This window comes from Erpetoichthys calabaricus, chromosome 3 (genome assembly GCF_900747795.2).
Source record: "Erpetoichthys calabaricus chromosome 3, fErpCal1.3, whole genome shotgun sequence".
NCBI lineage: Eukaryota > Metazoa > Chordata > Cladistia > Polypteriformes > Polypteridae > Erpetoichthys > Erpetoichthys calabaricus.
In genome coordinates, this window is record NC_041396.2 from 199,728,384 (window position 1) to 199,744,430 (window position 16,047).

At 37.6% G+C, this 16,047-nt stretch overlaps 1 protein-coding gene across 5 annotated transcripts in view; it reads left to right on the top strand.

Annotated features, from left to right (window-relative positions):
- The window catches only part of LOC114648559 (nuclear receptor coactivator 7-like), a 193,516-nt gene that overhangs the window by 130,391 nt on the left and 47,078 nt on the right, over nucleotides 1–16,047 (top strand). For 4 of the 5 annotated variants that reach the window (XM_051924804.1, XM_028797654.2, XM_051924803.1 and 1 more), the window contains 3 exons: nucleotides 4,854–4,979; nucleotides 10,074–10,258; nucleotides 12,285–13,030. In XM_051924804.1, the coding sequence (XP_051780764.1) occupies nucleotides 4,854–4,979; nucleotides 10,074–10,258; nucleotides 12,285–13,030 (1,057 nt within the window). The remainder of the gene's footprint in view (nucleotides 1–4,853; nucleotides 4,980–10,073; nucleotides 10,259–12,284; nucleotides 13,031–16,047) is intronic. The other variant, XM_051924805.1, reaches the window with a different exon arrangement.

Here is a 16,047-nt window from a genome sequence, read left to right on the forward strand (position 1 = left end):
GCAAAATACATGATGGTGCACTGCATACAGTGAGGTCTACATTGATTACTTAGATTTCTACACATCTTAGTTGGAAAATAAAGCAATTAAAAATATTGAAATAAAGTTATTTATATAATTGCTGCACCACCCTTTTTTTTTTTTTTTAATAATAAAAGCATCTTTTTTTGGGGTTTTACAGATGTGTGTTAATTTGTATGTATATATATGTGTGTGTGTGTGTATACACACATATACATACTGTATATACAGTTGTGCTTGAAAGTTTGTGAACCCTTTAGAATCTATATATATAATTCACTAAGTCCATGGCAAGCAAGACAGAGCCCCGGCCACCAACAATTCACTAAGAAGCCGACCATAGCACGCATGACAGAGCCCCGCCCTCCAACTCTAACACTCCTCCCACGTCCATTACCTTCACATTGTTTTCCTTTTATTTCTGATCCCGTTCAACAACTATATGGCGACATCGACTTCTCAACTGTGACTCCGGAACAACTCGGTACGCGAGCTATATTACGCGTCACCAATGAAGACTCACTACACCTTAATGAACAAGTACTGAAACTTATCCCAACTGACGAAGTAACTTTCACCAGCGTTGCCTCCATCGTCACAGACGATCCCGCAGATCAAGTTTCATTCCCCGAAGAATTTAAGTCTTACTCCTACTGGCATGCCTCCGCATAAACTCAAAATTAAGATAGGTTCAGTCGTCATGCTTCTCAGAAACCTCATGCCAGCAAGAAGTCTCTGTGATGGCACTAGATGGACTGTTACCAGCATTCACTGAAATGTACTGGAGTGTAAAACTATCGCAGCTCCTACCTCACAAACTGTCCTTATTCCCTGGATATCCCTGACCCCATCAGATTCAAATTTGCCTTTTTACTTTTACACGCAGACAATTTCCTGTTAGATTGGCCTTTGTAATGACAATTAATAAGGCACAGGGACAAACTTTCAAAACAATATGCCTGGATCTGCCAAGCCCAGTTTTCAGTCACGGACAATTGTATGTTGCTCTCTCCAGAGTTCCATTTTTTCATTCACTCACAGTTGTATCCTCAAACCCACCCCATTTGGACAACTGTGTCATTCAGGAAGTGTTCACCCATCAATAAATAATTATGCGGCGTATGTTAAGTATGTGAACCTTTGCTTTCAGTATATGGTGTGCCCCCCCCCCCCCCTTTGCAGCAATAACTGCAACTAAACGTTTCCGGTAACTGTTGATCAGTCCTCCACACCGGCTTGGAGGAATTTTAGCCCATTCCTCCGTACAGAACAGCTTCAACTCTGGGATGTTGGTGGGTTTCCTCACATTAACTGCTCGCTTCAGGTCCTTCCACAACATTTCGATTGGATTAAGGTCAGGACTTTGACTTGGCCATTCCAAAACATTAACTTTATTCTTCTTTAACCATTCTTTGGTAGAACGACTTGTGTGCTTAGGGTCATGTCTTGCTGCATGACCCACCTTCTCTTGAGATGCAGTTCATGGACACATGTCCTGACATTTTCCTTTAGAATTCTCTGATATAATTCAGAATTCATTGTTCCATTAATGAAGGCAAGCCATCCTGGCCCAGATGCAGCAAAACGGGCCCAAACCATGATACTACCACCACCATGTTTCACAGATGGGATAAGGTTCTTATGCTGGAATGCAGTGTTTTCCTTTCTCCAAACATAACGCTTTTCATTTAAACCAAAAAGTTCTATTTTGGTCTCATCCGTCCACAAAACATTCTTCCAGTAGCCTTCTGGTTTGTCCACGTGATCTTTAGCAAACAGCAGACAAGCAGCAATGTTTTTTTTTTTTTGGAGAGCAGTGGCTTTCTCCTTGCAACCCTGCCATGCACACCATTGTTGTTCAGTGTTCTCCTGATGGTGGACTCATGAACATGAACATTAGCCAATGTGAGAGAGGCCTTCTGTTGCTTAGAAGTTACCCTGGGGTCCTTTGTGACCTCGCCGACTGTTACACGCCTTGCTCTTGGAGTGATCTTTGTTGGTTGACCACTCCTGGGGAGGGTAACAATGGTCTTGAATTTCCTCCATTTGTACACAATCTGTCTGACTGTGGATTGGTGGAGTCCGAACTCTTTAGAGATGGTTTTGTAACCTTTTCCAGTCTGAAGAGCATCAACAACTCTTTTTCTAAGGTCCTCAGAAATCTCCTTTGTTTGTGCCATGGTACACTTCCACAAACATGTGTTGTGAAGAGCAGACTTTGATATATCCCTTTAAAAAACACAGGGTGCCCACTCACACCTGATTGTCATCCCATTGATTGAAAACACCTGACTGTAATTTCACCTTCAAACTAACTGCTAATCCTAGAGGTTCACATACTTTTGCCACTCACAAATATGTAATATTCGATAATTTTCCTCAATAAATAAATGACCAAGTATAATATTTTTGTCTCATTTGTTTAACTGGTTTCTCTTTATCTACTTTTAGGACTTGAGTGAAAATCTGATGATGTTTTAGGTCATAAATAAATCTATAGAAATATAGAAAATTCTAAAGGGTTCACAAACTTTCAAGCACAACTGTATATATGTATGTGTGTGTGTGTGTGTGTGTGTGTGTGTATGTGTATATATATATATATATATATATATATATGTGTGTGTGTGTATACATACATACAGTGGAACCTCGGTTTGCGAGTAATTTGGTTTACGAGTAATTTGCAAGACGAGCTAAAATTAATAAATTTTGACTTGATAAACAAGCGAGGTCTTGCAATATGAGTAGTATGTATACGCTTTGTCTGCTGAGTGTCAGGTGATCACAACTGAGCTGATGGTTCTTCTCTCTCTCGCTGCGGGATTGTGGGCAATCGTCTCCAATTCTCCGTCTGAGTCAGCGTGCCTCACTCATATAGTCAACATCCGTACGAGCGTATACTGTTTACTACAGCATTGTGACTCTGTGTGTGTTTACGCGTGAGTGCTGTGACATGCGAGTCCCCGTCTTGCACCCCAAAACACGAAGCTGAGTCTCAGTACTTTAGCAACACCAGCTTTATTCAGGTTTAAACAGCAACAGAGAGGTTATTTATTGTAGTGGGATCTGCCACTCTCCTATACACGGACACAGCAGTCAGGCAGGGTCGTGGCCAAGTAGTACTGTGCCCTGCGCATTTATAATGTTCCTTGTATCACCCATCGACGGCAGGCGCTTATAGCATGTCTGCGATCTTTTCGGATTCGCTTTTACAGCGAACTGCTACAGCGTTGGGAGACTGCCATTGCTTTGGGACGCTCTTCCGCATGTCGTCCTGTTGTGTGGAATTCCACAAGAGTTTAGAAACTCCCTCACACCAGCCATGATTTTTTTCAAAGGTAAAGTGCAGGTTAATTTGTTTTATGTATTGTTACTTTATATTTTGTATTAATCATTTTTATATGAATAGTTTTGGGTTGTGGAACAAATCATCTGAGTTTCCATTATTTGTTATGGGGAAATTAACTTTGATATACGAGTGCTTTGGACTACGAGCACATTTCCGTAATGAATTTATGCTCGCAAACCAAGGTTCCACTGTGCGTGTGTGTGTGTCTTTGTCTATGTATGTATGTATGTATGTGTGTGTGTGTGTGTGTGTGTGTGTGTGTATATATATATATATATATATAATATACACAATATATACACAGAGCCATAGCAAGGTTTGGGACAGCCTCTCGTGTAATTGGTATCTTGGCTGCAAAGTCGTGAATATGTTACACAGCACTAATGTGCACAGAACCAAGTCCAAAACAGAACTGAGGGAATAGGGAAAAGGTGGAGGCTTTTAAAGGGGAAGACAGGAAGTGAGGTCAAAGGGGTCTTCAGTCATAGGCTCGTGCCCGGACATGACATCATAGGGGCCGGAGTCGGCAAGGTCTTCTTCCATAGGCTCGGACCCGGAAGTGACGTCAAGAGGGCCAGGTGGAATCTCCCGTGACTGGTTTGCAGGAAAGGGAGAAAAAGAGTCGGTGCACTCTGCCACATCCTGGTCTGATTCGGAATTGCCCTTACTCAAGCCCTTTAGCTGCCTCCCATGTGCACGTGAGTGACAGAATATATATGTATGTGTATATATATTTGTGTGTGTGTATATAGCAGAGGTAAGGTACATTCTAAAATGGGGCCAAAGGTAGACCAATTTGAACGGAGGCTGGTGCGTGAGTGAGGAGGGCTCCGTCACACTTTGCCCTCCCCTCAGCCCACAGTCTGTGTCTCGGATTACCACGTATATATCGCTCCTGCAGGCAAACTATGATACTCAGCGTGATGATTGAAATTGCAAATTCAACCGAAATGTTTGAGCAAATTATAGGAAAAAAAACAGATTTAAATCCGTTAAGTAGTTCTCTGGTTTGCTTGCTTAGCTGGAGGCAAGGTACACTGCGATGCTGGTGTGTGAGTGAAGAGGAACCCCCTCGGGCCACAGCCTCGGTCTTGGATTAATGCGAATAAATCGCTCCTGTAAGCGAACTATAATACTTGAGCACCAATTGATTAATTTTTATCAACAGCGTCATTTCTTGGAGCAAGGATAGAACATTCCCCAAACTAAGAAAGAGAACAATCTAGAATCGAAGGCATGTCTAGGTATAGTGCAGTAATAAGTTCATTGAAATCTTGAACTGACGTGTACAAATCATCATTGTTTATTGCAATAGCACTGTCTCTAGTCTATAAGGAACTTCACTCCAGACAGATGAGCACTTAAGGTATGCATCCACCTCGTCGGCGCGAGTTCCTCTTGGGATGACGGGCAAAGTCTGATGCAAGTCTCCTTGGAGAGAGAGATAAATATTTATTTATATATTTGATTATAATTTCAGGATGCAGAATTGGCAAGAACGTCATTAAAACCCATTCACAGATTGCTGTCTTCTGCATCGGAAGAGGAAGAGCCCCTTACTGTGAAGTTCTTAAAAATGAGCTGCAGATACATCACAGATGGGAAGGTGTGTCAGGTGTCTCAGTATTAATAGTAATACTGACTTTAAATTTTTTACTTCTGATGAAAAATATTTGGTAACATGTATTGAAATTCAGTTGATACATAATTATTATAATATCAAAATTAAGTGTAGAATGTGTTGTAAAAGTGAATGTATTTGTATACCTCTATGTAGCATTTATCAGAAATGTTTTTTTCAGACTTTCACCCTTTAGTTATTAATTTGGGATTGGTTTGAATTATCAATAAATCATTGATGTTGCACACTTCGAATTATAAAATTGAAAGATAGATCAGCTTTTTGCACTTACTACCAGTTAGTCTGCTGGTCGTGTCCATCCTTTATTTGCTCTTTTTTTTTTTAATAGCAAAATTTTGAAGGGGACCTCCCTCCTTCAATACTGATTCTTCTGTACAAGCATTCCCTGCAGGTTATGACCTTGTTAGTGTATTCACTTCCTGGTTTCTACAAGTATTTACGTTGTGTTTTTAAAAGGTGCTGAGTATGTATTTTCCACTCACTTTTTTGCAAAAAATAAATGGTCCATTTCCCAAGCAACCATACAAACACTTTGCATTTTGATTTGTCAGTTTACTGACCTGTGGACAATGTCTAAGAATCGATTTTTAAATTCTGGTGTTGCACTCTCTTAATATTTACTTGGTAATAATATGGTGTCCTGGCAGAAGCCAGTCCTGAATTGAATAAACATTGGTTGCAGGGCATTTCCCTCATATTCCATCTAATTAATTGGTGTTGTAAAATTTAAATAATGACTTATTTTCTAAAGGGCTATGTTCTTCCTTTTTATTTGTTTTAATGTAGTAGTGTTCAGTATATTTGTAACAATCTGTTTTCAGTAGTGCCACAAATAACATGCAACTCATTACAGAGTTAACAATAATATAATACAGTATTGTATATAAATGGACACTAGCTCTGATTTGATTGTAAAATCAGATAAGATGATTAGAGGATGGTAGGCTGTATATAAACTGAACTATACCATAAAATCAGTTAATAAGCAGAAAAAAAACCACAGTTGTAACATGTAGCAATAGAGAAGGATCGATGGCAGAGATAACAGTACAGGACATAATAACATTAAGTTCTCAAACCCAGTTAATTAAGTTCAAGGGTCTTTGTAGGAAGAGTCTGTCCTGGAAGCAACCCCTTATGGGGTTCTTGTTCATTGCAGGCATCATGCCTAACTTGAACAGTTAGAGCCAAACCTGGTTAGGCCTCTTGTAATACAACTTGATCATTCCAAACTACAACTAATGAACCATTTCCATGGAATTTTTGTGTTTTATTTGACCATATGCCCCAATTTAAAATCCAACATCCAGTTGCTGTATGTGTAGGTTTTCGTCTGACATCCAAAAAATTAGTGTATTGTGTTTAATTGTCCTTTCTAATTTGTCCTAGTGTGATTGTAGCCGAGTTGTTTGATGAACTGTTCAGAATTGTTTCATATCTTGTACCCAGTCTTGCTGGGCCAGGCTCCAGCTGACCACAACTATGAATTGGAAGAAAAAGTTTTAGAATCCTATATGTTTATGTGAAAAATAACCACATTCAAATCCAACTTTTCAAAGTTGAGAGCTTCAGCTATTTATTCTTAATAATCACTAAGCCTTGCAGATAACGTAACGACAAGCAGACTGACCGCATGAGTGCTGCAGAGCAGCGTTGTGTGTGTGTGTGTGTGTATATATATATATATAATATACACAATCAGATTGTGACACAGACTTCGAATGCCGTGAAATATATATATATATATATATATATATATATATATATATATATATATATATATATATATATATATATATATAATATAGTGATGTATAGTTAAGCAGTTGTCCTTGTCAGGCTAGGTATTCCAGGCTGGAATAGAAGTGAAGGGTTTTGTCTGAAGCAAAGTTACTTTAAGTGTATCATGGGGGCGGTTTCTGACGCATTCCCAGTAGCGCAAATTGCAATGGACATTTATTTTTGAGCACGGGGGTTGAGAAGCAGCCTATAGATAAATGAATATGCCCAAGAGACCAATGTCTAAACTAAAATTTTTAAATTGCAATTTCTCATCCTGTGCTTATTACTGCAAGTTCTGAAGCTGGATATTATAGTAGTATTAACCAAAACTACTTTCTAAATGAATGTACAACTGCTGACATTTGTTGGATGGATTAAGAGAGTGACTGCTATAAATGACTAGGAGTGAGATTGAGTAGAAGAGGATATAGTTGGCATCCGTTACAAAACTACATTGTGCACCTGCTGTTGTTGTTTGAGGGCTATGCTCAATGAGAGCAAACTGCAGAGAAGTTCAAGTAAAAAACTGGTCGAGCAACCGGATTATAATAAAATGATACATATGCCTGAAAAAAGGAAGAGCTAAACTAACAGTTCTATATTCTCTGCCATTTTTAATCTAGTTAAAACTATTAAACAGCAGCATAAGAATGCAACACAATACATACAGAGAACGAAAACAAATTGCACTGCATTTAAAACTGGGACACTATAACAGAGTGTGGTAAGTGAGAGTTTTATGTGAGCAAACAGTAGCCATGTTTAAGTTTTATAATTATTTATGTATGTAATGGACTTAAATGCAGTGACTGAGTAGTGCTGTGAATATTAATTAATCAAGTAATCAATGGAGAGATGAACAGTGATACATTTTAAAACTTAACTGAATATTAAGGTTATAATACATTGTAGTTTTTGTCTGTTTTATATGAAGCTGATGATCTGAAACTTGGTAAATTGAACAATATTTTCTGCATTCTGTAAAATGTAAAGTATTGTTTTTAAAATAAAGTGTTGCTTTTATTATGTGGAGTGTGGTTTAAACTTAAACAAGCAAGCCCTCCGCAAAAGTAGCCTCTGTCTCTTCTGAAAACCAGAACTGGATGCTAGAGGGAAAAACATGCTCCACAAGTTTGCTAGTGTACTTTGTGGAAAACAGCAAAGCAGAGACATTAACTTACATATCCCTCCGTATCTGTAAAGTCTGGTATGTTTGGAGCGCTTTAGCCCTAAAACAAAATAAGATGGTAATGACCATTGAGTTGAGGATCAAAAAGTAACATATTGATGAATATGTTAAATCAAAGAAGCTTATACCTATATTACCCTAAGTTCTTGTCTATAAGCCGCGGCTTATCTAAGGAAAAAAGTTGTGAAAATGAAAAAATAGAATATCGGCTTATACATAAATCCGGCTTATACGGTAATCCCTCCTCCATCGTGGGGGGTTGCGTTCCAGAGCCACCCGCGAAATAAGAAAATCCGCGAAGTAGAAACCATGTTTATATGGTTATTTTTATATTGTCATGCTTGGGTCACAGATTTGCGCAGAAACACAGGAGGTTGTAGAGAGACAGGAACGTTATTCAAACACTGCAAACAAACATTTGTCTCTTTTTCAAAAGTTTCAACTGTGCTCCATGACAAGACAGAGATGACAGTTCTGTCTCACAATTAAAAGAGTGCAAACATATCTTCCTCTTCAAAGGAGTGTGTGTCAGGAGCACAGAATGTCACATAGATAGAGAAAACAATCTCTAGCAAACAAATCAGTGGTGCTGTTTGGCTTTTAGGTATGCAAAGCACCGCGACACAAAGCTGTTGAAGGCGGCAGCTCACACCCCCTCCGTCAGGAGCAGGAAGAGAGAGAGAGAGAGAGACAGAGACAGAGTTTGTTTTTCAGTCAAAAATCAATACGTGCCCTTCGAGCTTTTAAGTATGCGAAGCACTGTGCAGCATGTCTTTTCAGGAATCAGCTTTACAAAAGATAGCAACGTGAAGATAATCTTTCAGCATTTTTAGACGAGCGTCCGTATCGTCTAGGTGTGCGAACAGCCCCCCTGCTCAATCCCCATACGTCAGGATCACAGATAGTCAGCGCAAGAGTGAGAGAAAAGTAAGCAATCTAGCTTCTCAGCCATCTGCCAATAGCGTCCCTTGTATGAAATCAACTGGGCAAACCAACTGAGGAAGCATGTACCAGAAATTAAAAGACCCATTGTCCGCAGAAATCCGCGAACCAGCAAAAAATCTGCGATATATATTTAAATATTCTTACATATAAAATCACAATTTAAATGACCGCTACGCGCGCGTGTTGACTCGGCGACGCCCAGAGCAGAAAGAACGCGCTCCGGCCGCTCCAACCGCGCCATGCGGGGAGTGAGAGAGACGCCAATATCTCACACCCTCTCCCCCCTTAAAGAAATTAAATGGGTGCGAGTGAGACCACTGACCTCCCTCCCTTCTATTAGTTATAGGTTATAGTACGTTCGGCTTATCCATGAGTCCGGCTTATCTATGATACGATTTTATTTTAAAAATTCGTATGATTTTTGGTCTCCGGCTTATACATGAGTCCGGCTTATAGACAAGAACCTAGGGTAATTCCACAGACATGTCCACTCATCTGTGCAGATGATATTGTTCTCTGTCACTTTGTGGAAATAGAAGAACCTACAAAGAAACATAGCAAAGCCTCCCTGCAATATTTAGTCAGCTTTTCTAGGCTGGTTCAATCCAGGCTAAACAAATCACTGTGTCAGTTGAATATTTACAGTGGCAGATATGAGACCCTCCTTGGTACTAAAAAAAAATGCAGGATTCCACAACATGTTGGATATGCTTGAGCCATGTCACCCCATTCCATCTTGTCATCATTTGACAATGACTATAATTCCTGTATTGTACAAGACAAAAACTCAACTTAAAAATAAATTGACAAAAGCACTAGCTTTATTAAAAGACAAAAAATAGACATTAAAATATTGATAATTTGAATAACTCTGTGTGTTGAAAATGTCATGCCTCCACAGAACCGCTTCAGGCCAACTATCGGGACATTTTCCACACATTATTTCAATCAGATTTCTTAGAAAGAGGCTGCAAAATCTTGGCTAGCGTTCAGTGTAGCTTTATTCCGTTTTTCAGTTTGATCTGTACTGGTCTGTCTATGCATCTTTCAACAAGGACAGTTACTCCTACCTTACTGAACCTGTCTAGTTAGTGGATCTAGCCTTTCCACAATTAATGTAGATTTATTTATTTATTTTCAAGGGAGTGGTCGGTGGAGTCATGATTGTCACACCAAACAATATTATGTTTGATCCTCATAAATCGGATCCGCTGGTGATAGAAAATGGCTGTGAAGAGTATGGTCTTATCTGCCCAATGGAAGAAGTGGTCTCTATTGCTCTATACAATGACATTTCACATATGAAGATTAAAGATGCTCTACCATCGTAAGACCTTCACATTTCTATTTTATTGTTATAAAATTATGCTTGTCTTTGACACACTATTCCAAGCGAACAGCACAAAATATTTCAGCTTTCTCCTTTAAGTAATCATACTTTTCCTGTTGGTAAAGTTTTTTTCTTCCCTGCCAGTAGAATAATGCAGTTTTTGTGTTTTTATTCAGGAGTAGATACTTTTTTTAAGCCTTCGTAGTAATTGAGGAAAATATGCATTAGAAACAGAACTTTTACTGATAGTTAATTTTCAAATTCATACTTTTTTTTTGGAAGGAATTACTTTGAGAAACCTGTCATGAATAGAATCACATAGGTTTACTCTGCTGTGGTACACTGTTGTGTATGGTTCTTAACCAACTTTTACTCTAACCTTTGTATTGCATCGAAGTTTATATAAAAGTTTCATAAAAGACCCATCTGATTCAGTGTAAATAACTTTTTGTGCCTAATTTTATATCATAATACACAACCAAATATGCAAATTGAGTAATCTTTGAATCAAACTGAATAATAGTGTTTCTTTGCCTTTTTATATGGATTTTTCCCTGCAAGTCATATTCTTTCCAATCTCAGAAGATAAATATTTTATTTTAATTGATGTCTTTTAAATCACACTAGGTTTGAATTAAATGGGTTTGTGTTGTTTGCACCTTGCATTTGAGTGGCATAAAGTGCACATATCCTATAATACAGTATATGCAGTCATCCATTACAGTGGTATGTAACCAAACTTAGATACTTGATTCACAGTCCACTAGATTCATTAGTTAAAAAAAAAGAAATGAGTTATGTATAAATTACACATATAAGCATAATGTACTGTATGCTGAGAATGTGACAATATTTTCTGGAATGATTCCTCCAACTATATGAAAAAAGAAAAATAAGAAAATCCTAAAGAAAATGATTTTGAGTATCTTGGTGGTGCTTGGACCATGCATAAAAATATGCTGTCCCTTCAAATCAGCTTATTATAAATAACAAGGCAATGAGAACAGAAATGTAAAAATTACAATCTGGCTGTGTCTGAGGACAACTTGTGTTTTCACTGTATTTAATTTGTTTTTCTAAAGTATACCACATTTCCAAAGCTGGAATGGGTCATTAACGTACATGTATCCAAAATTACCAATACATCCATCCATCCATTTTCCAACCCGCTGAATCCAAACACAGGGTCACGGGGGTCTGCTGGAGCCAATCCCAGCCAACACAGGTCACAAGGCAGGAACCAATCCCAGGCAGGGTGCCAACCCACCGCAGGACACACACAAACACACCCACACACCAAGCACACACTACGGCCAATTTAGAATCGCCAATCCACCTAACCTGCATGTCTTTGGACTGTGGGAGGAAACCGGAACGCCTGGAGGAAACCCACGCAGACACTGGGAGAACATGCAAACTCCACGCAGGGAGGACCCGGGAAGTGAACCCAGGTCTCCCAACTTTGAGGCAGCAGCGCTACCCACTGCGCCACAGTGCCGCCATTACCAATACATATGTTTACACAACATTTTGATTGTGTTTTTTGTAGAAAAAAATCTGTATAAACAAGGACTCTTTGATTAGTAAATTTCACCATCAAGTCCTTTGAATCTGAATGGGATTTGGGTGAACTTGACTATTTGTATGTAGCACTTGATATCATAACCCCCTTTTCCATAACATCTGATTTTGAAGCATTCTTCTTCTTTACTATTAGTTTTTTTTTTTTTTTTACTTTAACGAGTTCTTGTAAAAGTAATAGTTTCACTTCAGTGTAGGTTTTATTTTTAAAATGGCATTAAGTTGTCTGGATTGTACACAATGTACTACATTTTTCAATTTCATTTTTTCATAACTTTCCTGATTGTTTGGTTCAAGTCATAATTTTAATTTCCTTTATTTTATTTTTAAGTTAATTATATTTTCAGTTTTCACATTTTGTTTTTTTTTTCTTTTTGTTTTTTTTTTCTTTTTGTTTTTTTTCCCCCCCAACCATCCACATTCGTCATTTCTTTGCTGACAGCGATCTACCAAAGGATCTTTGTCCCTTATACAGGCCAGGAGAATGGGAGGATCTATCGTCTGAACAAGACATCAATCCTTTTAGCCGATTTAAAGCTAAGAGTAAAGAAAAGCAACTGACATGCCTAGGAGAAACAGACATCAGCGCAAAAATGTCACCTTCAGAGGAAGATTTCACAGTGTTGGGAACTCCTTTGCACCAGCAAACTAAAGTGATTACTGATCATAAGACAGATTGTAAACCTGATGTTTTACAAGTAAAAAAAGACTTGGCCGTCTCAGTGGATGCAGATGTTGATATTAAGCATATTTTTGTATCCCCCTCTACATTTTTGGAAGTAGAAGGAACCAGAGCTGAGAATGAACTTTTCAAGAAGCAGGAGAAAACTGAGGAAATTATAAATGGTTCAAAAAATACAGAGCAAATCTTATTAAAGGAAAATAGTTTTCCAGAAGAAACAAGTATATTGGAAAAAGCAAATACTGATCTAACAGACAAGGTAGTTTTAGATAGGTGTAATAACAACCCTATCTTAAACAAATCTCTGATTGAGGATAAAGCCTCAGAACTCAGTAAAGATCTACAGCATTCTGCCAAAACCACCCTAGACGTCTCAGCCCAGAATGGTTTATGTGATACATTAAATGAAGTGGATCATCTCCTTCTTTCCTCATCAGAAAAAGAAATTGATAATGAATCTGAAATGAAATCCTCATTACTTAAAAAGATTCAAGGCCCAATTGAAGGTAAGCTGCTTTTTTCTTAATTTTTTGTGATTGTATTTTTTAAGGCCGATACTGATCACAGATTTCATGTTACTTGATCAGCCAATTCAGATATTTTTTTTTCCTTTATCCCTTTAAAAAAAACTTTTTTACACTAAGCTACTGCATAACAAAAAATACATATACTGTACAAATAAAATAGAGGAAAGAAGCTTCTGACTAATAAGAAAGCAGATCCAATGGGGCATTATAAAGGTGTATATTGCAATAGATATGAAGTAGCCTTGACACACTTCTGTTACTTAATGATCATGCGTCTTAGGGAGGATGATCAGCATTGTTAATAATGGGGAATTCTTACAGCCAAAAGTTAATTATCTCTATTACAAATTAAAATTACTCATTCTCAAGGATGACCAGCCCCCCTTCTGCCTTTCTTCCACTACATGACTGGTCTCCATCTGATTGTATCGGGTGAAATATATTCAGAATTAAGAGTCAGGAATATATCAGGTTTAAGTTAGCCATCCATAATACACAAAATGCCACAGTTGTTGAATGCTGTGACTTTCTAGAAGAGCTGTCGTTTTTCCCATTTTATTTGAAAGTGATCAAACAGTCCCCATTATAGTGGATGGCTGGGCAGTTCTGAATCCATTCTGCCCTGCTTTTTATTCTTTATGTCTTCAGCCTCTCTTTCTTTAGATGGAAAGCTCTTCCGGTAGGGTGAAGCAGAACTGCTTAGGTGTTTAGGATTGCAATGCTAGTAGCTGATTGTGGGAATAATTAATATACCCACTTTTAGGTTCTCAGTATTTCTTAAATTTCAAGGTGTTGCAGACACAAGGTTGCCTTCACACCCCCCAATGGCCCTGTGACCTCTCCCAAGTTTGAAGCTTGTCCAAAATGCAATTGAGATGAGCCTGCATGCAGGTTTGCAATTACATCAGCAGATCATTCATAAATTTAAAATCCGTTTATACAATTTTTATAAGGATGTTTTTATTGACAAGTGAGATGTCAGATTCATAATGAAATGTCATTAAGGCTTTTATAGTGTAAATTTAAAGTTTTATCAGTTTCTTTCATTTATCCACTCGCTTAGCTGTAAATTTACTTACTGTGGTTGATTGTGGAAGTGCCCAGTGTGGGACTGGCATTTTATTCAGGCTTGTGAGGAACTATTGCTTATGCTAGAAATGTTGAGTGTAAGGTGGCTATGTACTTTTTAGGGAGTTTCAGTCCATTGTAGTGCACACTGGGTAAATTTAAAGATTCTGGTTAACCCTAACCTGCATTTTCTGGGATGTGAAAAGAGTTCTGCACAATTTAAAGGATCATATGGCTAAGTGAAACAAAATTGCATACATTTCTGTTAAAATATTGCATAACAAAAATACTGCATTTGTAAAAGTTTTTAATTAGCAGGAATAGTTTAAAAATAGAAGATTTTTAAAGTTCAATACTAAACTGCCTTTTTGTTAAGCAGCCCTATTTTACAATCTGAAAGTCAAATCATTTACAGTAGTGTAGACCTACTTGCTTTGGATTTACAGATTCTTGTAGTGGTGAAAACTGCACTTGTCATTTCTTTAAACCTGGAGTCACCATATAGAAGTTTGGGGCTGGCGGTCGTTTGCTTTAAGTTTACTGTATTAATTTTAAAATTACATTTTTTGCTTTGTGCACCCAGTTGCCCTAATGATTCCCCATAAGACCTTTTATCATTTGAAAATGTTGGTGACATATTTTCATAATCTAAGTAATATGCAGAAGCAATTAAAAGGGAAATTAAAATGTTAGGTTATATTTTAAAAAACATTGATTAAATCGAGAGGTGTTATGCTCAGGCTATATAATGCACTAGTAAAACTGCATGTGGAGTACAATGTGCAGTTCTGGTCACCAAGCTAGGAAAAATACATAGCAGCACTTGAAGCTGTACAGAGGAAAGCTTATAGGTGCATCTCCAGGCCTTAAGGGCATTTCATACTCTGATAGACTCTAAGAATGAATCCTATTTAATCTTGAACAGTGGAGACTATGTGGCGACCAACAGGTCTTCAAAATCCACAAAGGCAGTAATAAAGTAGATCTGGAAGAATTCTTTTAGCTGAAGAGTGAATCATATTCCTGAGGACACCAATGGAAATAAAGAGGAAGTGCATTTAAGACTGAAGGCAGGAAACAGTTATTTATGCGAAGAGAATCTGCAACAAACTACAGACACATGTAGTTGAAGCTACAACTGTGACAACCTTCAAGAAATATTTGGAAGCGATACAGGAACAGCTTAGCAATTAACTAAACAAGTGAGCTTGCTGGACTGAATGGTCTTCTTTCATTTGTGAAATTTCTTGTGTCTATAAAATAGAACAAAGCACAGAAATGGGTTTGTTTGTTTTAATATAAAGTACTCTAAATTTGAATAAATATCAGCATTTAGGCAAATAAGTGTTGTGCCTGTTTAAATAATATATGAATTCACACTAAAGTAATCGGGTTGTGTAACATGGAATTTTTTTTTCACAAAATTATATTTCCATATAGTGTATTGTGTTCAATTGTGCCTTCTACCTTCTTAAAGGAGGGTTGTTTGACCGTGTAACTCATGGACTTTTTTCCCTTTTCTCCCTAAACCACCACATACACCACTTTATGCTACAATTCACAAAGATTGTGTGGCATTTACTGCTGCGGAAATGTGTTTGGTGATACTGAGGTGTTTTACTAAGGAGCTTTTAACATATTTTTTGTTTGCTTCATCTTCAAATATGTCATTTTAGCAAGCATAAAAACCCATCATATAATTAAAATGTGCAAAGTAAGGTATAATATACTATCTTCTTACTTTGTAACTGGTCATTGGTGCAGTAGGTATCTTTGGCACTGTAAATCGAGCTTGCAAGGACAATAAGCGGATATATCCATAAATTCACAGAAATGTGAAATATTTTAAAGTAATAATAAAAATTATGTTGTGGACAAAAATAAATCTGTATAAAATAAACACAGGTATGTTGACTTGTTCTGTTTGC